A 24,873-nucleotide genomic window follows, 5' to 3' on the forward strand; every position below is an offset into this window, starting at 1 on the left:
TTATGTTTTAAATTATATTAAATGTGTTAAATACTTGGTCTCTTTTATGAAGTGTTATAGGCTACGTATCATATTTTTCACAACATACTTTATTTGTTAAAAGTTTTGAAGTTTTGATACTTTTGCAATTTAATTAAACGGGTTTCAAGACCTTTGAAAAACAATTTATAATATTATTTCAAACGAACCTACACAAAAGGTGTTTCCAATAGTGCTCAATGGGAACTATTTTTGTAGAACTACAAACATACATTTCTGACATTATTTTTAAACTATTTATTTTGTTTTCAACAAGACTTGAACCTTCAATCTTTAGCCGATGAACAACTTTCCATCAACATTTGATACCGTCTGACTATAAACCCTTTGGTAAATGGAAAACCAATTATGAAGTACATGCATGGAATATTAGGTCTAAACCTCCTTAAAATTCTTTTCCTAATATTTTCTTGAGGTCATGGCCTTGTTTTAAAGCTCTTAGTTCGGATAAACATTTTGCAAATCACACACCTTAAAAAGAAGCTTTCGCCTACTTTTGGTTTTGTGTATGGGGTTTAATTGTTAAAACCAACAAACAAGAACACAAACTTAAATAAGTCGGTTAGAGTATACTCTTTTACATGATAAAATTGCAACCATCATTATACAAAAGATTAGACGTTACAATCATTACATGAGTCGGTTACAGTATATCATTTTTCGCGATAAACTTTTTACAGTATATCCTTTTTCGAGAAATAAACTTTTTACCATCATTATACTGGGAATTAGACATTACAATCATTATATTCTGCTTTCTAACTATAAAAGAGTTCATATTAATGATACATCACATAATTTCTTCAGAGTACTAGAAAGAACTTGGACAATCCTCCCACATTTCACATGCGGTCTCGATTAATCTGCGTGATTTAATCAGTATTTCTTTTGTTTATCAGGTCATAAGTCCTTGAACTCCTCTTGACATAACCGTCTTGTTTCAACATGACATATATCACATTTTCGAGTGTTATATTTTCTAAAGCATAAAACACTTGATGGTTATTATCACAATCTTTGTATAACGGTTACAAAAATCTCACACGCTATCCAATTTCAGTTATATCCCCAAAACTAAAAGAGAGTGCGTCTAGCTTTAACAAAGTGACTGAGTTTAGAAATTCTTTGTGTAGGACGCTAACAATTTCTTCAAGAACAATAAGGCCCTTAGATAACTCCATCAACATTTCAACTTAATACAACTAAAAACTAGTTTATGCAAACTATATATATATATATATATATATATATATATATATATATATATATATATATATATATATATATATAAATGTTTTCAATTTACATCCCCTTTTTACTATTTTTAAAATTATACAAAATATAAACAGTTTGTTTTATAAAAAAAACTAATATTAATAACAAAATAAGGTTTATATAAGTCAGAGAAATCAATAAATATGATACATGAAACAAACGATCATCAGTTGTATGCACTAATAAGTTGTGAAATCATTAAAAACATGTTTTATCATTCCAATTAAATTGCTCTTTTGATCTACCCACAAAAAAGCTCCCTTAAGAATAGCCTTTTCTTCCATAATCAATCATGACAAACAAACAAACAACATACACGTCTACCTCAACTTTTATCCCTCTTTCAAATTCTGTTATTTTAGTTACAACTTGTGTTTAACAAATAACCGATCATTTAAAATAATAATATTTGCAAACATATAAAATGCATAACTTTTTTAAGACAAAAATGAATTAGCATAATTCTCACTTTGTTCAAGCCAAAATACAATATTTCCTTCGTTAGTATAATCATAAGTTGGACTTACTAATAATAATATACCCATATTGATTTTGACTCAAATCATAATTTGTTTGCTATTTAAAGAGATTTTCTAACACTTGCTTTAAGAGTATACATAAGGAGCATTAATTAAGAAGAATGTTTCCATTAGAAAATGTAAAATGCATTAATTCTAATAAATAATTTCCATAATTAATGCATTTTCACATTTTCCATTGGGAAATATTCCATATACATTTTTCAATGGAAATATTCCCATAATAATGATTTTTATATGTGCCTTAGGGTAGATGTTAAAAAATCACATATTTATCTTGTCATTCGGAATTTCAGATGTCTTTTGATAAAAGGAAGTTCCATTTTTCATGGACAGTTAGCAAAGAAGGATGTTTTTTTTTAAGAAAGAAAGTTGCTTTCCACATAAAGACTTAATGTATGTTTCATGTGACCCTTCATGCTTTTTTTCTTCGTTTTATCTCTTAACCCCCTAACTTATACTTTATGCATCTATATATATACAAACCACCCCATTAATTTTTCTTCCATAAACACCCCTCCAGCCACCACCACCTATACAAGGCTCACATACACACACAGGTAATCCACACAAAAATCATATTATTATACATGTTCTGTGATTATTATACGAGTTTTAGATCTTTTTTTCTTTTTTGCACAATCTAGACGCTTGCCAGATTTGTAATGTCATTTTAAAGAGAAAAGAGAAAAAACATTCCGCCACATCTTTTAAAGGGTACTTTAGACATTTGATACACATGATTGAGCTTGGTTTTTTAGGGGGGGAGAAGAAAGGCTACAGAGATGGAAAAGTTAAACTCGGAGTTGTATCTGAGAAACTGCAGAATCATTCAAGAGAACGAGAAGTTAAGAAAGAGAGCTCAACAGCTGGACAAGGAGAATCGAGCCCTACTGACTGAGTTGAAACAGAAACTCAGTGATCCTAACTGCACTCAAAAACCTCAACTCGACCTCCAACTCGGTTCTTCCAGTTCACAAAACGAGAAGAACAAATCCACTAAAACCAAAGGACTGGATTAGAGAATCAAAAAAATTATATGTATTTCTTCATGTTTCATGTGCCATACATACCATACCATACCATACCATACCATACATCCCATCAGGAATTTTAAATTTATCATCAAATCCAAAACTTAATGTTTACTCTCCAAATTGAAAAAAATACAGTTCAACTGACTATTAAAAGAATGTAGAAATGTCTTACTAATTATAATTAGTCCACATTCAATTTTCGGTCTACACTTGAGAATGTTTGGTAAAATGCCTTGAAATGGTTGTAGGCAATATCTATGTCTTCCTTTCCGCATATCTCTCTTACACTGCAATTTTTTTATAAAAAAAGATTAAAAAAAAAAAGAGCGAGAAATTCCAATAAAAAAATAAACCAAATTTAACACCTGTGCATGGAAAGCTGAGGAATGCCACAATCAACTGTTCGGATACCAATTCCAGAAGCAAGTATAGGACCAATAGTCGACCCACATCCCATATCATTTCTTACCACAAAATCCTGCATATTATAAAATCAAATAAAACCCTTTTATTAGCAAATAATATAAAAAAAACATTAATCACACTAAATTTACAAAACACAGTCTCACCTGAGTTGGAAGGCTATGGATTTTAGCAACTTCTTTAAAAAGAAAAGCTGTAATTCCACTTGTAGCATATCGTTGGTTTGCATTGTGCTTTATCACAAGACCTTTGTGCAATTCTGGGCGATGGTGTTCTTCATGCTTTTCCATAAAATTAGGGTGAACTCCATGAGCCATGTCAGCAGAAACTTCAACAACATAAACCAAAATCTTTTAAAGAAATGTAAAAATTATATTGACACAAAAGCTTTCACAACTTATACAAACCAAGAAACGATTGACGAATTGCACGCTCAAAGACACCCTCCCTGACACACTGATTAGCCAAACAATCAATTATCCGCCTCATAGCTTGAAACATTGTTGGTGCTCCAGCACCTTGCATTGACTCGGAACCAACCTATATACACAATATTATATAACAGAAATCATTGGTGTATAATATATTTGCATTAAACTGATATAAAATGTCACATTTCAGAATTTTAAGTACCTCTTCATTATCAAAAAGTGCAACCATTCTAATTGCGTGTTCATCTGATAGATCTTTCGGTCCAGATGAGTCAACAAGAGCTTTAAGTGCACAAAAACTTGAAGCAAGATTATCTAATCTTCCAGAAAATATGAACTCGTTGTTTGCACCTCCAAGGCAGCTAGGTTGTGTATCACAAATGTTCAGCTCAATGCTTGCTATGTCATCAATTTCACATCCCAATTCATCTGATAGAATCTAAAATTAAGAAATACGAAAAGAATGTCATGGATGATACAAAAGAAAAAAAACATGATTTTTTAAAGATTACCTGCATAAGTAGAGGATGATGAGAATCTTTATTATTTTTGTCTTTTATGTCAACAGAAGCATCGTCGTGTTTTGTTGCCAACAAGGGGTTGAGGTGAGTCTCCAAGTTTGGCTTGAAACCATCCTTGTTCACAGTACTATATATAACCAAAACAATAGATGAAAATTCAGATAATAAAAACTATAAAACAGTTGTATAATAATTAATACATACAATGATCTCAACCATTAATAGGAAACAAACCGGTCAAGATGGATAGCAAGAGTAGGGACACGTAACAGAGGCCTTTTGACTTTGACTAGTTTGTGTAGAAAGGAGCCATCACCATTTCTGACTATGACCCTTCCAGCTACACTTAAATCTCTGTCAAACCAAGTATGCCATAATCCACCACCATAAGTTTGTACATTCACCATAAGATAATTGGATTTGGACAATGCAGACTTCGGTTTTAGTTTCAGACAAGGGCTATCTGTGTGTGCAGCAATTACGTGAAAACCATTGCCAACAGAGTACCTGAAAAACTACTGATTTGGAGCATTAAATAATCAAAATGTTAACACAGCAAAGTGAAGATGTGATATTGAAACAAGATTATGGTGACTCACTTTTCTCCAATAGCAAAAGCAACCAGACAGGACATATTGCGAGTGAAGATATAACGTCCACCAGGTTTAAGCTCCCATTCATCATTCTCACTGAGAAGATGAAATCCAGCAGCAACTAATTGTCGTTTTGCTTCAGCTATAGATTCAGATGGAGATAAATAAGATAATGATATAGTAGAACCTTTTCTAAACAGTAACACATAAACCTGGAATCACTGTCAAGTTCTTAGCAATCATTTTCACATACAGTTGCAAGTAAAACTATGTATGTGACACAATGTCAAGCAACAGCATTATATTTGCATACCTGTGGCATGAAACTGAGTCCAAGACTCGTTGAGATAATCCAGAAGATCACCAACTATTGAACCACTTGGTCCGCTGGCAGAGGAATTCTGCACAGAAACACTCCTACATCAGAATGAACTACAAAATAATAAAAATTGCACTTTTGACCTCCAACTGTCAATTTGAAAAACAAAAACGTGAATGGGCGCAGACATATACATCATCATATAGAAACATCATATAGAGATGTAGATGTAAGGTTATGATTCTAGAGAGGAGACCTCAGGATTCGGGCTCGAATTGGCGCAGAGTGATGGAGTGAAATGAAGCTTGCGTATATGGCTGTTGTTTCGAAAGAAATTAGGGTTACAATAGAAGGGCGGCGAAGAAGATTGATGAGGATATTTGGATGAGATTGCAGTGGGTTTCAGAACTGAAGACGACTGTTGGAGGATATGGAATCGAGCGATGGCTGCCATTGATGAAAGATTCAACGAAGTCTCCGAGTCCCTGAAGGGAATTTACATGTCAATATCGTTTTAAGATAAGTTACCAAGAGTCAGAGAGTGACGTAGCTAATAACACTCTCTATGAACACCCACCCAAACGTTACCAAAAAACCCCTACAAAATGATTAAATTTATAAAAAATAACATTCTGAGACCAAAAATAAAAATACCAACTATACTCGACCCAAAATGTAATTTACTTTTCTTTATTGTCTCTCCATAAGCAAACTGTCACTTCTGATTTATTAGACTCGTTATGATAGCAATAAACCAATACCTTTTTTTTTTCAAGAGAGGGAAATGTAGGGATGAGTTTGTAAATATACAATAATACAGGGGTTTAACATGGAAATAACATGTAAATCTTTTGAGAATAACTGCCAATTTCAACACACAACCAAGTGCGAATGTGAGGCTGCGAGTGTGAGGTTGCATTCCCCACTTTGAAGCAGATGGCGGGAACACTTAAAACCCTAACGAATCTCATTTCTCCAGTAACCGTAACCGCTCATCTCCGATCGCGGAACTCACAGTCCAATAATCGGTCATTCGATGCTATTAATAACTCGTTGATATCTCGAAAGGTCCGTTCAGTTAGAAGAACACTCATCATCAGAAACCACGCAAATTCCGATCAGGTTCTTCCCTTTTCATCATGCTCTTTGATTTCATTGGATTAGTTGTTACAAACGCAACCTGATTTGGTGTGGAATTTTGAATTGGTTGCCTCTTCGTTTGAACTTAAGAGTGGTAGTAGTGTGGTTTCAGGTTGAGGGAAATGGAGGTCCGATTCCAAATGAATCTCCACGAAAGTCTGGTTTCTTGAGCTTTCCGGTCCTAGCAGAACCTTTACTGAGTTTCGCTTCTAGCAATATTCTTCCATTGGGTAATGTAATGTTATTTTCTTTCATGCAATCGGATCTGATCTTAAGTGACGTTAGTAAAGTATTCCATAGATAAAAAAATATGCAATTAAGTTACCTGGTTATGTTATTTATCTTTCTTTTCAGCCAGCATTAACTAATAACTACTAAGAGTAGGTTTTTTTTTATGCTGTGCAGCTCTTATTGGAGGAGTAGCATTGGGCCTTGCAAATCCTGGTCCTGGTTGTCTCGCCCATAGATATCAATTATCTATAGTTAGCACTTTTGGGATATTTTTCATATCAGGCAAGAAGTTAAGAGTATTAGCTGGTGTTAAGTGTTAACTTTACTTTTATCAGCTACTTATTCTCTGTTTTTTCATGATACAGGATTGAGATTGCGTAGTGAAGATATTGGTGCAGCTGCTGAAGCATGGCCAGTTGGACTCTTTGGGCTAGTATGAATTCATATTATTTAAGCACCATTGTAATTTTCGTAGGTTCATTCTTCACATTTTTCCTTTTTTCTCTTGCTGCTCCTTTTAACAGAATGGAGGACACTTATTAATCAGAAGCTTCTTAATAACAATAATCAATCTGTGGATTTAATTACTATTCAATCTCAATAATTGTTTTGTAATCTTTCCGCTAGATCTGATCAAGTTTCACTTAAAATCCTCTAATCATTTCGTCCTACAAATAAATGTTTTCACACTCTTCCATTATCGTCAGTGTAGGCTTCAATTTTATTGTTTACTCCTCTCCTTTCCAAAATAATCCTGCAACTTCACTTCCAACCTCAAGAATTTGTTACAGGTGTGGGCCGTGTGGCTTCAGACATAATTGTATTCTTTTTCTCACATCAATCAACTCTTTGTATATCTTTTAATCTTTTTCTTTTACTATTAGATTCAGTAATCTGATTTTTTTTCCTTTTCTTACAGGACTAGCTCTTTTTAGCTGTATGCCTACAACATTATCAAGTGGAGTTGCTCTAACCCGGGTCCGTTGATGTTATTGTAAAGTTCATCCAATTACTATTTTTTTATGCATGATTGTGAAACTGAGAAATATTGATTGTGAACCAAGATACGAATTGCTGAATTGCAGCTTGCTGGAGGAAATTGTGCATTGGCTCTTGCTATGACTGTAGCATCCAGTTTGTTGGCAATTATGATGGTAAGTTCCAAAGCCATGACCTTGTTGCATCCCATGCTGTATTATTTGGGTGCATTTAACTTTCATCAACTGGTTTGAACTTTGGTGTTTACAAATCAAGAACAAGAAAATTGACAAAGTACTTAAATATCTACACTTGATGTTACTTGCTTCTCTAAAAACATTTACCAACAAAAGTTGACTACTTTTAGAAGTGATTCTTGTCTTCATTAATCTTGAATATTAGGGAAATAATTTTGGGTGGCTGCATTTTTGCAGGTGCCTTTTTCTATATCAAAACTAATAGCTTCTGGACTTGGGGCATCTGTTCCAACTGAGCAATTGTTCAGAAGACTTATAGTCACACTTTTGATACCCTTGATTTTGGGGAAGGTAACACCTTTTATTGTCACTTTTTTAAGGCCCATAGTTTTTAGTCATTCTGTGTAAATATCATGCCTTTTCTTAGAACCAAAGCAATTTTCCCCACATATGAAACTAGGGCATCTGCTAAAAACGAGAAAATTTTGTGATGCTTCTCAAACTATATACATCATACATCTCAACAACATAAAGATTTCAGAATCAGGGATTGATGGTCACCTTACCCTATGCTTCTTATTTGTTCTTTTACTTTTTGCTTCCCATCCAAAGAATGAGGATTGCATTTGTTACATGGTGTTTCACAAATCTTGCGATTAAAAAAGTAATTGTTGGTTTCGTTTGACAGGCTTTTCGGGAATCCTTTAAAGGTGATATTTCTTTCTCTATAATCTATATAATTTACAAGTTGTCGGGATATTCTGATTTAAGAACTGGAACCATAGAACATAGTATGGTCTAAAACTGAAAACTTGTTATTCTGGAGTGGAGTTCCATAGCACATTTGACTAGTGTCAGATTTTGACCTAAACTTTATATCTCCAACTCAAACAATGTGTCAAATTGTTGTTGCATATGCTACAACTTAACTTAACTAACCAAATTGTTAATTCTCCAAGTTTTTGTGCATTGCAGGCCTGGCAGAATTTGTTGATAATAACAATCAGCTCTTATCTGTACTAAGTGTAATATTACTTAGTTTGGTAAGAATAAACTCTGTCCTTATTTCTTATAAAATTTTCATTTCTAGTGTTCTACATCATAGTTGATCTTATCAAATTTGAATATGAATTTTGTGTTTGACTGACAATGTATTATAATGTTATTATTAAGGTCCCTTGGATACAAGTGAGCAGATCAAGGCCTCTACTTGTGATGGTTAAGCCTGAAGCTTTTCTTGTAGCTGTCATGATGGGAGCGTATGTTCTTTCTTCCGAATTACATACATTGTTGAGATGATATTTTGTTATTTCATTAAACAACCAACACAAATTGAAGATGAAGGTATCAACTAATTTGAATATGTTAATATATATATATATATATATATATATATATATATATATATACTGCAGGTTGCTGCACCTGATACTATTAGGTTTCAATGCCACATCAATTCGTTGCCTATGTGCTGTATCTGGTGGTAGCAAATCAATCTTTGCAAAAAAGAAAAATGCTACTGCCCTCTTACTTATCACAAGTCAGGTAACAAATTATCCACCAACTAACTGTCCTGTTTATTGTAGAACCTATTTTTTGGCGTTGGAGATATTATCCTTATAATCTTATCTGGTGTGAGCGTGAGATCTTTGTAGAAAGCTTTGCCAGTGCTGGTTGCGGTGGTGGATCAACTTGGTGGAACATTTGGTGAACCAGGATTACTAATCATCCCCTGTGTCGCAGCACATTTAAACCAGGTTCACCCTTCACCATATACCATATGCATTTCAAAAGCTTTTAAATTGCTAATTTTCTTTTTATACCCAAGTATATTAAAACTAAACGTTTTGGTTTATAGATCATCATAGACTCTTTTCTCATAACCTTTTGGAACAAAAAAGATCAGTCGCTTGCCAATACCTAGCTGTAAACAAGACCAGTAACCAAGATCATTTTCAGTGGGTATCCTATGCTGTTCTTTCTACTAGTAAATATATATAGCTGGAAGGAAGGAAACACATGAAATACATACTTGTGCATCTGTGCATGCATATATATCTTTGAGTTTATTATTAAATCCCTTAAACAATTTTAATGCAAATGAATCCATGCAGTAATTAGCTTTGGTTTGCTGAAAAAAAAGATCAATTTATTGAGCATATCGTGGGTACATAATCCTAAATTCTTTTTAGGTACTTCTCATTCTAACATGCTCCAACTCCAGAAAAAAAAAAACAAAAAAAAAAACATAAAGAAAATGGAGAGAATACAAGGAAATAAACAGGTCAACAATGAATTCACTTGTTTGTTACTTGGGCAAGCCAGTGAGTGGGTCAAGAAGAGCATGAGTTTCATCCGACAGCACAACCGGACCACCACCAGGTCTTGTGCAGATGAAGTAACTAACATCTCCCTTGGATTTCTGGGTCGGAATTTTGTCTTTGACTTCTGGGGGAGCAGTCAAAGCTTCAACATCCTTCATATCCTTAATCCCAGCATCTTGTAGAATCGACTTGTCCCCAATTATGTAGCTAGTATCAAGTCAAAACAAATAAAAATCAGACTTACAATTATTACAGATATATATATATATATATATATATATATATATATATATATATATACCAACAGTCAAAAACATTTTTCATTTTGGGAGAAAAATCAAAAATAGTATACCTGTCCAAATCAGTATCCGATTGAGGAGGGAAGTTATAAAGCAGCCTCTGGAGTAGAAGAGCAGCAGTTTTCCTGTTGCGTGCAATCATAACCGCATTCGGCCCTGCATCAAAGGTGTATGCCACCTGCAGATGATTGGTCCATCTTAAAGTCAGTCCACACACCAAAAATAAAAAAAAGGGTAATCAAGTTTCAACATGCAGTCTAGTCAGTTACTTCTCATGAGTTCATAATTTCTTAATGGGATTGGGAATAGAATACAATACAGACCTGAGGTGTTTCTTCTGCACGATTCCATTTCTCAACACAGCTGATTATTCTGAAATAAAATCACCATACCATATAATTGTTAAGTTATGATATTCTTGTAATGTGGAGCTAATCACCAATTAATATATAGTATATATAAAACTTGCCTATGGGATGTGTCATTCATATAGAAAATAGGAGGGTATGTGTCAAGGCAAACTGCATGGAACTGATTGCTGTCTGTACAAGCTAAACGTGCAAAAGTCGCGAAATCCCGGTTTTGTATCGCACCTTCCATTTCAGTTATACGTTTTGGCACAACTTCCTGTCACCAATAAAACAAGGAAGCTTAAACATATTTATACAACTTAAGAGACACGACACCAAATGCATAAATTATTAATATAATGAATCAACCTTGGCTCTATGTTCAATAAGTGGGCTTGTTTCAACAGTGTCACGCATTCCTGAAGTGCTACTGGTTTCCTTCTGTCGTGCACTTACCTATAAACAGCAACACCAACCTCAACTTTAGAACAAACACACACACACACACACACACACATATATACATATATACATATATACATATATATATATATATATATATATATATATATATATATATATATATATTAAGAGATCCAGCAACTCAACTAAAGGGCAGTTATGTATTTTATGTGAGAACAGGGAAAGAAAAAGAACATACCACAGCAATGATAATTACAAGTTCGTCCCAATGCTTCTCATCTGCAAGTTGAACAGCAAGGCTGTCACTGCCATTTTCTTCCTACAATCCATACACAACATAACATTTGGTTTAATCACATTAATGATGATACTTGATACAAAAAGCTAAATAAAAGATTACAAATATCAAAACCTACTTTTCCCATAAACCACTTGACAAATCCACCATATAAACTGCGACAAGCACTACCTGAACCTTGCCTGCAGTGCACTCACATACATAATAATTTATAAGTTGTTATCTTCTTTCAGAATTCAGATTCATATAACAACTAGTACCTACCTAGCAATGGCAGAAAGTTGACTGTTATCTTCTTTCAGATTCATCAGCTTCGCAAGGGAAAAAACTGCACATTTAATTACTCATTTGTAATTGTAAGTTTCTTGCTTCACTAGAATAATGGTAACTCAAGTTGTTCAGAAGATAGAAATTGTACCTAGGCAAGCAAGACCAGCTGCTGAGGAAGCCAAACCTGCGGCTGTTGGGAAATTGTTGTATGAAGCAATGTGCAGATTAAGTTTTTGCCAATCCTCTTTGTTGATTTTGATACCTTTCTTCTTGTCCTCTACATCTTGAGCACGAGCACGGATTTCTCTTAAACAACTCTGGAATCTACCTCCTTGAAGAGATATCTCCTACACGAGAGAGAGAGAGAGAGAGAGAGAGAGAGAGAGAGAATATGCCATGAATCAGAACGCTGGATGATTAATTGATCAATTATAACTTACAAATAAAAAAGCAACAGTTATCTCTAACTTTATAGCCAATGGTAGGATATAGCTACTCAAACTGAATAACGAAAAACTAATAAGATGATGCAGAGTAAAGTAGAAGCAGAAGAAGGTGAATACCTTGCCGTTAAGCCACATGCGATCTTGATCAAAGCTAGGGCTGACAGAGACGGTGGTTGTGGTACAAAGGTGACTTGGATCGAGAGTGACACTGATGCTATCGTTGATCGGTAATATCAATGTTTCATCTCTCTTCCCCCAGTACTTGATCACCGCTATGTTCGTCGGCGTTCTCGCTGTCACCATCAACACCCATTTCTCCGCTTCACCTCCCATCTTCTGCGATCGTTTTCCTTTCAATTTCAATTATGAATCAGAGAAAATTATGAATCAAAGATCCGAAGGCTATAGAAATTGGGAGGGGATTAGAGGTTTGGCGAATGAATATGGCGCTTCACAGGATGCTATGCAGTGGATGTCGAGCTTATTTATATGGAGGTTTGGATGGAACCCCCCATTGTTGACTGGAGTTGATAAGCAGCAAGAGGAGTGTGGGTTTGTTGAAAATATGAATGAAATACTCCATAGACATGGACCCTTTTTGACAGATGCTGACTAGTTTTGGATTTTACATTTTGGCCACCATAGTTTTTGTTATTAGAACTCATGGTCACTGCAGTTTTATTCTTCTCGAACTGGACACTGGCCACTTTTGGTCCAAATAATAGCTCGTTAGCAAACTTCCAAATGCAACCATAATCTGTACTCACAATTACTTTTCAGACTCAATATTACTAAATACATGTTAAAATCTTATTATTTTTTTTAAACCCGGCGCACAATTATGAAATCAATCTTTCCGGACAAGTACGTTCCGACCCTCAACATTACTAAATACATTTAAAATCTTATTTTTCCAAAAATCTAGATGTTATACTCATGAAATTATGAATTACAATCACAAATCACAAATTAATGGTATTAGTCTTAAAACCTTTGATTATGTAGTTGATTCTAAAAAAAAAGTCAGACAATGTTTTCACCCGATCCTGATAAAATGACACCTTGATCCATGCAAACAAAGTGGTGAAACCATTACCTTAAAAGGAAAGGTAGAGTGGGTGGCTCCATTCAATGGGGAATACTACTTTGAAGTTCAATAAAAGAAAAAAGAAATTTAAATATCTTTTGTTTGGTCATAACACTTTTTTTTACAAAGTCATTTGATGAAGATTAGTTTCTCTCCCGAATGAAAATAGTATTGATGAGGTAAAAGAGACGTTATAGAAGTTGATATTGAATTCTAGAAAAAAACAATAGCAATGGCAATAACAATGACAAGTGGGTCCATCTTGTAAGTATATGTTAACGAATAGAAAGAGATGAGGAACCAAGTTTCGAACTTCTTTACATAAAACGCCTTCATATATCTTAATTTGTCAAATTACACACAAAAGAAAAAATGAATATCAAGCATCCCATCCCATCCCATCTCACTATTTGGACTAGAGCTAACAATAGTGGCTAAATTATTAAAAATTAAAGTTTACGGTCAAATCTGAAACATAAAATCATGGTGGCTAATAATAATCTATTTGTTCCTTCTATAAAAATAATAATTATTATAAGTGGATCTCATTAATATTAATATATTGCAATAAATTAGTGAATAATTTCTATTAAATTTTCATTTTTTAACAACCTTAAAGCTTTTTAAACAACTCAAAGAAAATGTAAAATTTTAAATGAAAACGAAATCAAATATTTTATTTCCATTAATGTTTGTCTTATTTTAATAGAATATTTATAATTACAAGGAGCCCCATTACTTGGACTTGCATGCGGACTTGCGAGCCATTCCAAATATTGGCATATTGTTGTCCATTTTTGACATTTCCTGAAACAAAAATAAAAAACTGATATTTTGGTATAGCTTTTATAGGAAACTGAGATTATGATGTTCAGGAAGGTGTTACATCAATAATGTCGCAAACTCTATAATAAAAGTGGTGGCATGTTATATGAATTTAAACTTAAATTTTCAGTATATAAGAAAAACTAATAGACACGAATTAAGACCATTATGAACATTTTCTTGTAAGAAAATGATAGCGTCTCTTAAATGAGGTTATTTATTTCACCGTTTTTATAGTTATTTTGTTACACTGATCATCCAGAATTGGTATTTAACAACTAATTTAACCATATAATCCAAATAATTATATTTAAAACTAATTATTATGATCTCAAAGTATAATACTTGGATGGTAATTAGCTACAAAAAATACACACATATAGGTTTTTCGGAAATCACGTTTTCTTGCGGAACCACATTTCCTTCGTGAAACCACGTGTGACTAGCAAAGAATAACACATGTTGGTGAAATTACAAATACTATGCTATATAATATATTCATCATGTTCCCTTGGTTAGATATTATAAAACATTTTCTGCGTTTTGCATAGCTTTTTAAACAAGTTAGTAGGAAAAATAGACTAATTGATGTTTATATTTATTTATAGTATACAATTATATCAACATAATATTTTTTTATTTTTAACAAATACAGTAACTAGTTTATAATAAAAATATGACAAATTATAAATATATACAAATATCAACTTCTCTTTTGTTAGTATAGTTTATGATGCATGTTGTACAAGCCATACAAGCCGCTCAATTACTACTAAATATGAGGTTCTTATCTTGCCTTGACTAGGATCTTTGAATTGCTTTGAATATAAATTACACAAATAGCCCTTATAGTTTTACTTTCTATTTAGAAACCATCCAACTTAGATTGAATTTGTTGAATAGTGAATATAAGTTTACAGAAATAGCCCTTGAATTCTTTTATTTTATTCAAAATCTATACAAATTATAAAAATAGTCTGTTAACTCTATTTTTTTTTAATAAAAAAACACCTACACTTATTATCTTAATATTTTTGTTGTTTTTGTAGCTCATTATCATACAACAAAATAATTTTAAAACTTGGATTTTTCGAGAAAAAAATATACTTATTGTTTTACGGACTAATTCTGCCACAAATCAAAATCCGACAAAATATTTTGTATTATTTACAATTTTTAACAATAAGATTTTCTTCTTCGTTTTTTTGTCCAAACATTGACATTTTTTTCCTAATTTTAAACGCCTTTTATTGTTTTTGTCCAACATTTAATCAAAAAAAAATTTGGTACTTAGTTTTTTTAATACTTTTTACATCTTATATGTGATATAGTATGCTGATTTAATCAATTGTCATTCCTAATGTGAAAAAAACATGTAAGAACTCGCGACAAAACGAAGACTCAAATACTAGTATATACGCATGATAGAGAGTGAAGAATGATGTGGTTATGGAGTGGCGGACATGGGGTGATGGAGTGTGATTAGGGGTGAGCCTTTGGATCGGAGCGGACCGACTTTTGAATCGGACCGGTTTTACAAAAATCATGGACTTTGGATTGGACCTATTAAGCCTTACCAGGTCCAGGTCCAAGTCCAGTTTCCGGTCTGGAGGTCAAATGTTCACCCCTAGCCCTAAGTGTGACCAAATCTTAGAGACTTTGTGTAATATCACACAACCAAGAAAGATCTTATGATACTCTCGATTTATGCTCTCTACCATCTCTTTCAAATCAATTCTATCTTGAACATCAAAGTAAATCATGGGATTAAACTCAAGGTAACCTTGACATCTCATTCTTAAGCTTAAGGTGATACCATGTTCTAAAATCTCCTAGCAAAGTCCTCTCAGCATGTTATTCAAAATATCTCTAAGATAGATAATAAAATAGAACCGTTCAGCAAAAAATGTATTATTAGTTTCAAATACAATATTAAGTTAATTATAAACTTTTCAAATATATGAATTTGTAGAGAAAAGATATACATACATATATTGTTAAAATGATGTGATATGACATTTAGTTTGATGCAATGTAATACGAGTGTACTTTCACTTTCACTTTCACAGACCAAATTGGGATTAGGCCATCCCCAATACATTGAACTCATATGAGTTCAATGAACTGCCCATGTACATTCCACTTACTATACAATTTTACCTATTAAACTCTACACTCCATTAAACTCCATACAATTTAATGGAATGTCACATCATTTATATGTGTATGTGTGGAGAGAGAGTGTAGAGTTCAATGGGTATTGAACTCCCCTTTCAATTCAATTGAGTGTCATATCATTAACCCATAATGAGGATTATGAGTTTAATGGGATTAAACTCCCCATTAAACTACCATTGGAGATGGCCTTAGAGCTCAAAAGGCTTTCTTCCATTTATTCAACTATATGCCAAATTTATTTGATTGTCACAAGTCACAACTCACAAACACTTGGGCCTTGGTTCTTAATACAGAAATCTCCAGAAAATATGTTTACTTCTGTCACATTTATTACACTTGCTACGCATTAAAAATTAAAAAGTCCGATATATCCTATTGTATTTGAATGTGTAATGTATTCTATATATGATACAGTTTCAGTAGTATTCTTTTAAGTATCTGAATAACCTCTAAAAGCACATACTGTTCTTATACCATGATATCATAAAATAAAATAAAAACCATTAGTTTTGACTTTTACCTCATTGTTATTTGCAATCAAATAAAACTTTAATCCTACTCCATAACCAAAAATAACCATCCAAAACCACATACAACTTTGACCAGATTACTCTACAAATTCATCTTCTTTTTTTTTTATGCGTTTGCAACATATCATTATATTTAAAACGTTACCTCTATCAAAATTTCCAAACCATAATTCTGTTATTCCTCATCAGAATCCGGTTCCACATCTACAATATCAGGAATCTCATCCATTGCTGCATCCTCATTGTCATTATCACCTAACGCAAACACAAACTCCCCACCTCCCTCTGAACCACCCACCGTTTCAAACCTTCTTCCCACCACATCATTGGCGGCACCACCACCAGAAACACCCTTGGCCACCGCCACCTCCACCTCAGTTTCCATGTTCTTCAATGCCGTTTCTTCAACCGACTGTGTCTCTACCAAAATTCCCTTTCCTTTATCTTCAGGAACATTTATTGTTGCCTCAATGGAAACCGCATTTTCTGTTGTGTTCTTTTCTATCTCATTTTCACCATCTTTTACCCATTTTTCATACAGATCATCCTCTTCTGACTCAGCTTCATTTCTGGAGGTGCCACCTGTAACTGTAACACCACTGGAATATATGTTGTTCTTCATGAACTTATCTTTCATTCCATTAACATTAACAGGGTATTCAACAGAAGATCCAATATCTATCAAGGGTAGGGCCCTCGGATGTATCAAAACTTCCAAACTCAATAACGCATGTGCACAAAACTCTGCAAGTTTCGTTCCCGTTTCTTGCATGCCTGCATACAGCAATTTACAATTTATATATAAAAATAAATAAAAAATTGAACTTTGATAACAAAGACTATAAATTAAATTAGGTTTAATATTTTATTGAGCACCTCCACGAAAAAGCTCGAGACCCTGGGCCAGATACGCAGGGCGAAAACGTCCAGGGGAAAGAAGAGATGCCAAAAGCGCCCTTAAAGAAGCAAGCTGAAAATCACCCCAACTAGGGGTATAAACGTCATTTGCTTCTTTTGCCCATCCGTTTTTACAAGCATCTGTAGCTACAGTGATAAGAAGCTGGTCTACATTTGACCTCCAACTCTCAGATCTCAACGCCCCTCCCTGCAAAAAATCAAATCAATTAAATTTTAAATCAAAAGTAATTCATGAAGAAAACCAAAAACATACCACAGTTAGAAGTGTTTCTAGTGCCCCAAGTGCAGCAATCTTCACAGAAACTGGAACGTGGTTTTTGGGGGAATAAATAATTTGAGATTGATTTTCAAGAAATGAAATTGCATTTTCGTGCTTCCTTTTCTTGTTCATAGGCTGTGCTTCACCACCATGAACACGGGTTGAATCCAAGTCAATGGAAGCATTGCTTATGACATCTTCAGCTAGATATATTGTCATCCCTGCTCAACACCAACCATTTAGTTTATAATTTTATATCATAAAAAGATTTTTTATATTACTAAGCAAGAAAAAAAAAAAGAGTTAAAAGCATACCAACCCCCATGGACATCAGCATCATTTTTATGAGGCCATAAAGTTTTATCCTAAGTTCAGGTAATTCACACCTTCTGAGATATTCTGTCACAAGTCGGATAATATGCGCAGTGTGTGGCAACAGTTGACTGAAAAAACAAAAACAAATAATGATTAGAAATTATATATTTATTACAATTTACAACGCATCCAAAATGATTCAAAAAATATAAATATTTACCTGCGTGCTTCCTTTATAATATCACATAAAATTTCCAGGCTATATGAATGTAGAACAGGAAGTTGAGTGCAAATATATTCTTGTTGCATTGCAGTGAGAGTTGGGTACATGGTTTGTGGCAAGGAACCATCTACATTCAGTACTCTTTCAACTACCATTAATAATGGCTTAATGGGAACCTTAACCTATGATTTTTTTTTTTTTAAAAAAAGTTAGAAACTTTTTAAATAATTTTACTTAAGGGACATCATAACAAACATATATGAAAGGTTAAAGATACCCGAACAGGGTAGGAAGTTGTAAGCATTGTGGAACAGCAAAGCATGAGTGTAGATATATTAGTGATAGAGAGTCGTTCTGTTGACTTGTTAGAAAGGTCAAATACTGTGAGGCCTCCAAGAGGGGCAGGAGGGTCTTTTCCTGGAGGGACTAACGCTCGCATGGTTTCACTTGTTTTACTTTCTGCAGTCAAACAAGTATTATATTATACCATTAATTACCATGTAAGTAATTAGAAAGTTACCAAAATAACCCTGTGTATGTGTATGTGTATGTGTATGTGTTGACTTACCTTCTTCTAAGCCTTGAAATGAATCATTCAGAAGGATGTTTATAGCTAGTAAGATCTTCTGAATCATTAAAGACCAGGTATCTTCATCGCCTTTTGATTTGGGAAGTAAAGACAAGCAAAGAGCAAGTTTCTGGTCAAGGAAAAAAGTTAGGTGTGAGTGTCACTGGTAATCAACCCATTGACTAGTCAAAGGACAGAGAGAATGGTCAAACCTTCAGCATATTAGGATTGCATTTCCCATAGATAAGCTTTGTGACAATAGCTGCTTCAGCCTGCAAAACAATTTTTTTAATATATGTGGCTCAATTTCTATAAAAATTAAGCAAGAACCAGATAACTTACAGAATCATAATTCTTTTGGAGAGAAGATGGGAAGAAATTCAAAATGGTGCATAACAGACGAACAGCACCTTCCTGCAGAAACAAACAATCAAATCGGGTATAAGTAAAAGGAAATATAAAAATTAAAAAATTAAAAATAAATCTGAACATGGTATTACTAGTACCAAAAAACACATACAGCATCTGAGCTATCCTCCTGTATCAGCTTTAGAACTGGCTGAACAAGTTTTGCAGCATGTGAAGTTCCATCTTTCTTCATATTTGGAAACCCACCCAATCTAGTAGTAAACAGGGACAATTATCAGATCTTTTATATTTATATTTGAGACAATGTAAATTGTTTATTATATTTATAAGTTATAACGGTTTGACTAAATTTTTTGTAACGGTTTGACTAAGTTCCTTGTAACGGTTTGACTAGTGATGAGATTTGGATTTACTAAATTTATCAGATGAGATTTAAATTTTTTTTTTTTTTTACTCTAGGCATCTCTCTAGTCTATGAGTTTATAAAATTGTAAGTTTTTCCATTTTTGATACCCAGCCTTAGTAACTTTTAAGAAAAAGATTTGATGTGATGTAAGTAACACAGACAAATGATGCGACACATTTGATGACCAACTAAAACATTAAAACAATTTTGGTTAGTTACAATCTTATTAATCAAAAGGAAATTTTCAGAAAAAACAGCTAATCTGAAAAGCCACTACTTTAATTTTTCTTTCAGAAAAACCACTAATATTTCTTGTAAAAGTTTTCGGAAAAGCCACTTATATTTGTAAAAGCTTTCAGAAAAACCATCCGTATTAAAAGAACTTTTCAAAACGCGTTATCTTTTAGGAAAAAATATTTTTTCAAACTATAACGTAACTTCTGACCATGTAAAATAGTTTGTTAACTAGTATGGGTGAGAATGGTCCGTTTTTTGACTAAAACCTAAACTGAACTGAAAAAATTGGTTTTTAATAAAAAAGAAAAACCAAACCATTGGTTTTTCAGAAAAGGTTTGCTTTTCTGATTTTTTTTTTTTTTCCATTTTTTGGTATGGTTTCGGTTTTTTTGAACACCCCTATTAAACACCAACTTCATATTTCCTTCAATTACAAGGCCTCCGGCATACCTTATAAAATGGAATCATCAGGGTTTGAAATTATATAGAAAATGTCCTCAAAAAGAATATTTTCTATATAGCTCAAAAAAGATACTTTCTATATAATTTTTTGTCAATCACAAGAAATCCAGCAATACCTAAAAAAATGATATTTTCTATAAAAATACAAAAAAAAAATGAAACCGAAAAACCAAAGGTTTGTCTTTTGGTTTTTATGAAAAAACAAAACAAAATTTTCAGTTGGGTTTGATTTCTTATATATAAAAACCGAGAAAAAAAAACGAACATAACAAAAAAACAAAATTATGTCAATTTTATGATATGTTTAATTGATTAAGTGTGTTAAAAGTTAAAATAATTATTATGCATTTACAGTTTCTATTGAAAATTAAAATAATAAGCATGTGTTGGCCTCACCCTGTATTATGTGCAAATATGTCAATTTGAAAAGAAATGTTCAAAAAGAATCAGAATTTATGAGGGCAATTTTGTCACCATGCACATGTTTGCAGTTTTGGTAAATGAAATTACGGATATACCTTGTAAGAAGATCCGATAGTGAGACACAACAAGAAACCTTCACAAAGTGAGATTCTGCAGGAGGCTGATTTAAATGCAAGATTCAAATATTTGTCAGATCCAATATTCCAATAACAAAGGTTTCTGTTTCTATAGACATCAACAAAATCAACTCTATTTCATATTGTTTTTAACTACATTTTCCAGAGTTGGTCAAATAATATAATTTTCTGATACAATGTTGATCCCATACACTGACATTAAAACCACCCGTAAACACAAATATTCATTAATATGTAAGAGCAAAATAAAGTCTAATTACCTGAAGATGTGAAAGCAACTTTTGAAACCAAACAGAGTAAGATGCGAGGAATCGTTCAGAACTGCATTCTTCAAAAGTCACCCCTAACAAACATATTCCAGCCCAACATTTATCTGGCTACACCACACATATTGGTTAAATCACTTTTAGTTTTGTCCCAAAATAAATGAAACAAATGGTTTACGTATCTTATAAGAACAATTTATATCGTGTTATAGGTTGCTGAATGCTGATGCCCCCGTTTACAGATCGAGATATCAATAATAACTCTACAGTATTGTTTCAAATTCAAACCAATTCTATTTAGCTTAATTTCCATGCATTTATATTGAACTTCACCCACGATATATCATTATCTTATACAAATTATAACTAATGCAGCATTGAAGATGTCCAATGATCAGAGGAAGCGATTTCCTGGGGGGAAATAAGTTTTCAGTGATTTACAAAGTAAACCCTATATATATTTTATCCATTATCCTTGTTTTGTGGAACGAAGGGAATCTCGGTTGAATTCTGATAAGGATGGCTGATTCTGGAAGGGCATATGGAAGAATTCCTATATTGAAAAAATAGTTTCTATTGCAGGTTGAAGTAAAACTTACCATGTTGCTAGAGACTAGCATTAGCAAGCGATCAACCCACAAATCAACGGCGGATTTCCATTTTTCAATCAATTTCTTGTTATCATCAGTTTGCGCAACGCGCTCGGACAGCAGGCCGTGAGTTTTGATAGCGGAGACAACTTGTGAGAGCTCTAATGGATTTCCCAACTGTTGTTTCTCGTCGGGGATAAGTTCTTTGATAAACGAACGAAGAAGTCTAGGTTTTAAAGCGACGTCATACATATTTTGAACATGGTCAAATGCCGCCATTGCTGTGAGACCTCCGGCTACCCCTCTACAGCCTCTGACTCTGAGGTTTAGGGAAGAAGAGAGACAAACTAGGGTTTAACTAAACTGCAGCAAGCCAACAACAATACAATTTACACTTAGACTCCCGCAATAGACCTCATATTACATATTGGACCCTTCCAGATCCAGGTTATAATTTTGAGCACCACCCACTCATTACAGCATTTGTTTTATGGGATAACTGTTTGATGAATTATAATAACTAATAATGATATAGTTATATAATGATATATTGTTGAAAAATATCTAATTAAAAATATATATATAAATATAATTAACATATTAAATTTTATTTTAACAAAGTCAAAAGTTGGTCATGGTTGGCAATGTGATGATGGTTTTGGTCTTTTGGACTTTGCCATGTCTTCATAATTTACTTTCGCCCTCCTCGCATTAAACCATATCATTTCCATGGTCCACTGGCCGGACCATATTCTAAAGTTACCTCTAACTTTTTCCTTCCACAATTTTTGTTACTTAAAGATTAAAAAAATGTCATATTAGGCTGCACGGTGTGGGTGCGGTTTCGAACCGCGAGGATGACACGTGGACCGCGAACACCGACCCCAGGGCACGGTTTCGTGCGGCCAAGACCGCAGTGCGGCCATACAAGATCGCGAATGGTGATTGGTTGCTCCTTTTCCCAATTTTGACCGTTGAAGATTCGTGTAATTTTTATTTTTTTTTTAACCATTACTCCATATATATATATATATATATATATATATATATATATATATATATATATATATATATATGTTACCATTTTAACTATTTCACCACCTTCACTCCAACTTTAAACAAATATTTACACAATCTTTTCATCCAATTTTTTTTGAAAAAATGTCTTCTTCCAAAAGGCCTAGCAAAGAAAAAACACCAGTCAGAAACACCAACACCCCAATACCTTCATTTGATCAACCGATTTTTTCACCTCCGTTTTACCACTACGGCGGTATGCTTCCGTATTTTCCACAACGACCAGCGCAACCACTACCACAAACACCACCACTACCACAACCCGACCCGGATTTTAATCCATTTGATTTTTTGTCTCAACCCGAGTTTGTTCAACAAACACAAACACAACCAGAAACGGTCGTTTCTGATTCTGAATCGGAATTCGTTACAGAAACTCAGCCCACTCGAGCAGCAACTAAAAGAAAAGAGAAGGCGGAGGCTAGATGTTGGGAACCTTTGGAAGCGTTAGTGTTGGCACAATCTTGGATCGATATTTCAGAAGATGCGACGGTTGGAAAAGACCAAAAGCATGACCGCTTTTGGATTCGCATTTTACACAGGTTCCATAAAGGAATGAACCGTGGAGAATACCGTTCAAAACATCAAGTGTACTCCAAATGGGGGAAGATGGACAAGGAAGTCATGTTGTTTAATGACTTGTGGAACAACATGAAACGTCAATGGAAAAGTGGAGAAAGCGATAAAGTGATTTTAAAGAAAGCGTTGAAAGTGTATCAAAAAGAAAATCTGAAGGCTTTCAAGTTTCTTGAAGTTTGGAATTTTTTGAAAGATAACAGAAATGGCTGAGTAGCAAAACATCAGACGAGCATATCGACAGTGGTTCAAAACGCAGCAGAACATCTGAGTCCAACCACACTACATCAGATGCTCGTGTTCAATTTGATCTGAACGAAGATGAACCTGTTCCAGTTTCACCACCTTCCCGACCAATGGGAAGAGACAAAGCAAAAAGCAAAGGCAAAGGCAAAGCGTCGGATTCAGATGATTTGAAAGAAATGGGAGCCGACATGAAGGGTATAAAAGACAGAATGGACAAGATTTTGCAAATTGTTTCTGAAAGAGAGCTTCGGAAACAAAGGGAGAGCGACATGCGAATACTATCGACGGACACGTCGAATATGACCGGGGCCGAGCTTGAAGTGGTTTTGGCGATGAAGGAGGAAGTGAAAAAACGTTACATCAATCGTGGCTAATTTCTAGTTTTTTTTTCAAGTTTTTAATCGTTTGGTGTGTGTGTGTGTGTGTGTGTTTTTAGGTTGTAGGTTTTATGTTTCTAATTTGTTTTTCTAAATTTTTAGGTTTTTTTTTAAGTTAAGTAATGTATGATATTTGTATTTTTAATTAATAAAATATTATCTTTTTAAAATTATGTTTTTTTTATTAAAAAAATAAGTTTTATTAAATTAAAATAGTTAACAAAAAAAACAAAAAAAAAAGAAAATAAAAGTGTGGCACCACCCCCTTGGTGTGGCAAGAAACCACACTTGTGTGGTAAAAAATGACATGGCGCTTATGTGGTGGGGGAGGGAGTGCGCTTTCGGTGGCACCACTCCCTCGAGCCTTATATTATCCAAAATTGTTTGTATAATTCGGAGTCATGAAACTGTTTCTTTCCCACTGTATGCTAATATATTAGTGTCCAACAATTTTGTCTGTACAAGGTCTTTACCATATATCATCGTAACAGTAGAATGGTAACTATTACTATTACTAAACTCTACAAAGATAGTGATATGTTTTGGAATGCGGAAAGAAAAAAGAAACAAGGGTGAAAAAAAATAAGAACTTCAAAAGAAAGATTGTATGGATAGTGGCGCTGCTTCTCGGGCTGAACTAGAATTGTGAAGCGCATATATGAAAGAATTAA

General features: G+C 33.7%; 4 protein-coding genes and 1 long non-coding RNA gene across 6 annotated transcripts; 2 read left to right on the forward strand and 3 right to left on the reverse strand.

The window, feature by feature from the left end:
• The first annotated feature begins 2,302 nt into the window (after positions 1-2,302).
• Positions 2,303-3,189, forward strand: LOC145160909 (uncharacterized). The gene is made up of 2 exons (XR_013738268.1): positions 2,303-2,413; positions 2,615-3,189. It is a non-coding gene; the product is annotated as an uncharacterized LOC145160909 (long non-coding RNA).
• Positions 2,872-5,715, reverse strand: LOC145160908 (Zn-dependent exopeptidases superfamily protein). Its single transcript, XM_079080282.1, has 10 exons — positions 5,434-5,715; positions 5,172-5,259; positions 4,865-5,000; positions 4,500-4,772; positions 4,257-4,392; positions 3,947-4,183; positions 3,721-3,853; positions 3,460-3,641; positions 3,256-3,368; positions 2,872-3,177 (listed from the first exon to the last, which is right to left on the reverse strand). The coding sequence occupies exons 1-10, from the start codon at positions 5,629-5,631 to the stop codon at positions 3,072-3,074; spliced, it is 1,602 nt and encodes a 533-aa protein (XP_078936408.1). The 5' UTR covers positions 5,632-5,715; the 3' UTR covers positions 2,872-3,071.
• Positions 5,716-6,046: 331 nt separating this feature from the next.
• On the forward strand, positions 6,047-10,063 carry LOC145160910 (putative sodium/metabolite cotransporter BASS4, chloroplastic). Its single transcript, XM_079080283.1, has 14 exons — positions 6,047-6,299; positions 6,430-6,547; positions 6,723-6,830; positions 6,914-6,981; positions 7,261-7,339; positions 7,468-7,526; positions 7,634-7,702; positions 7,961-8,074; positions 8,412-8,433; positions 8,699-8,766; positions 8,897-8,982; positions 9,139-9,268; positions 9,379-9,480; positions 9,582-10,063. The coding sequence occupies exons 1-14, from the start codon at positions 6,114-6,116 to the stop codon at positions 9,645-9,647; spliced, it is 1,275 nt and encodes a 424-aa protein (XP_078936409.1). The 5' UTR covers positions 6,047-6,113; the 3' UTR covers positions 9,648-10,063.
• LOC145160911 (GHMP kinase family protein) lies at positions 9,833-12,699 on the reverse strand. Its single transcript, XM_079080284.1, has 10 exons — positions 12,251-12,699; positions 11,836-12,034; positions 11,682-11,745; positions 11,536-11,599; positions 11,358-11,438; positions 11,066-11,152; positions 10,816-10,973; positions 10,670-10,718; positions 10,400-10,524; positions 9,833-10,254 (listed from the first exon to the last, which is right to left on the reverse strand). Exons 1-10 carry the CDS (start codon positions 12,464-12,466, stop codon positions 10,032-10,034), a joined length of 1,266 nt encoding a protein of 421 aa, XP_078936410.1. The 5' UTR covers positions 12,467-12,699; the 3' UTR covers positions 9,833-10,031.
• A 4,008-nt stretch (positions 12,700-16,707) lies between these two features.
• On the reverse strand, positions 16,708-22,280 carry LOC145160913 (proline-, glutamic acid/leucine-rich protein). Of its 2 annotated transcripts, none has more exons than XM_079080285.1 (13): positions 21,936-22,280; positions 21,331-21,447; positions 21,029-21,093; positions 19,557-19,656; positions 19,379-19,450; positions 19,249-19,308; positions 19,037-19,166; positions 18,746-18,927; positions 18,466-18,650; positions 18,246-18,373; positions 17,925-18,151; positions 17,630-17,858; positions 16,708-17,527 (listed from the first exon to the last, which is right to left on the reverse strand). In XM_079080285.1, the coding sequence occupies exons 1-13, from the start codon at positions 22,203-22,205 to the stop codon at positions 16,929-16,931; spliced, it is 2,364 nt and encodes a 787-aa protein (XP_078936411.1). In that variant the 5' UTR covers positions 22,206-22,280; the 3' UTR covers positions 16,708-16,928. The 2 variants fall into 2 exon arrangements, with proteins under 2 accessions (XP_078936411.1, XP_078936412.1); XM_079080286.1 differs by having other exon boundaries at positions 21,331-21,443; positions 21,936-22,025.
• Between the last annotated feature and the right edge of the window lie 2,593 nt (positions 22,281-24,873).

Source organism: Lactuca virosa, chromosome 2, assembly GCF_052849685.1.
Source record: "Lactuca virosa cultivar CGN04683 chromosome 2, Lactuca_virosa_CGN04683_v6, whole genome shotgun sequence".
Taxonomy (NCBI): Eukaryota; Viridiplantae; Streptophyta; class Magnoliopsida; order Asterales; family Asteraceae; genus Lactuca; species Lactuca virosa.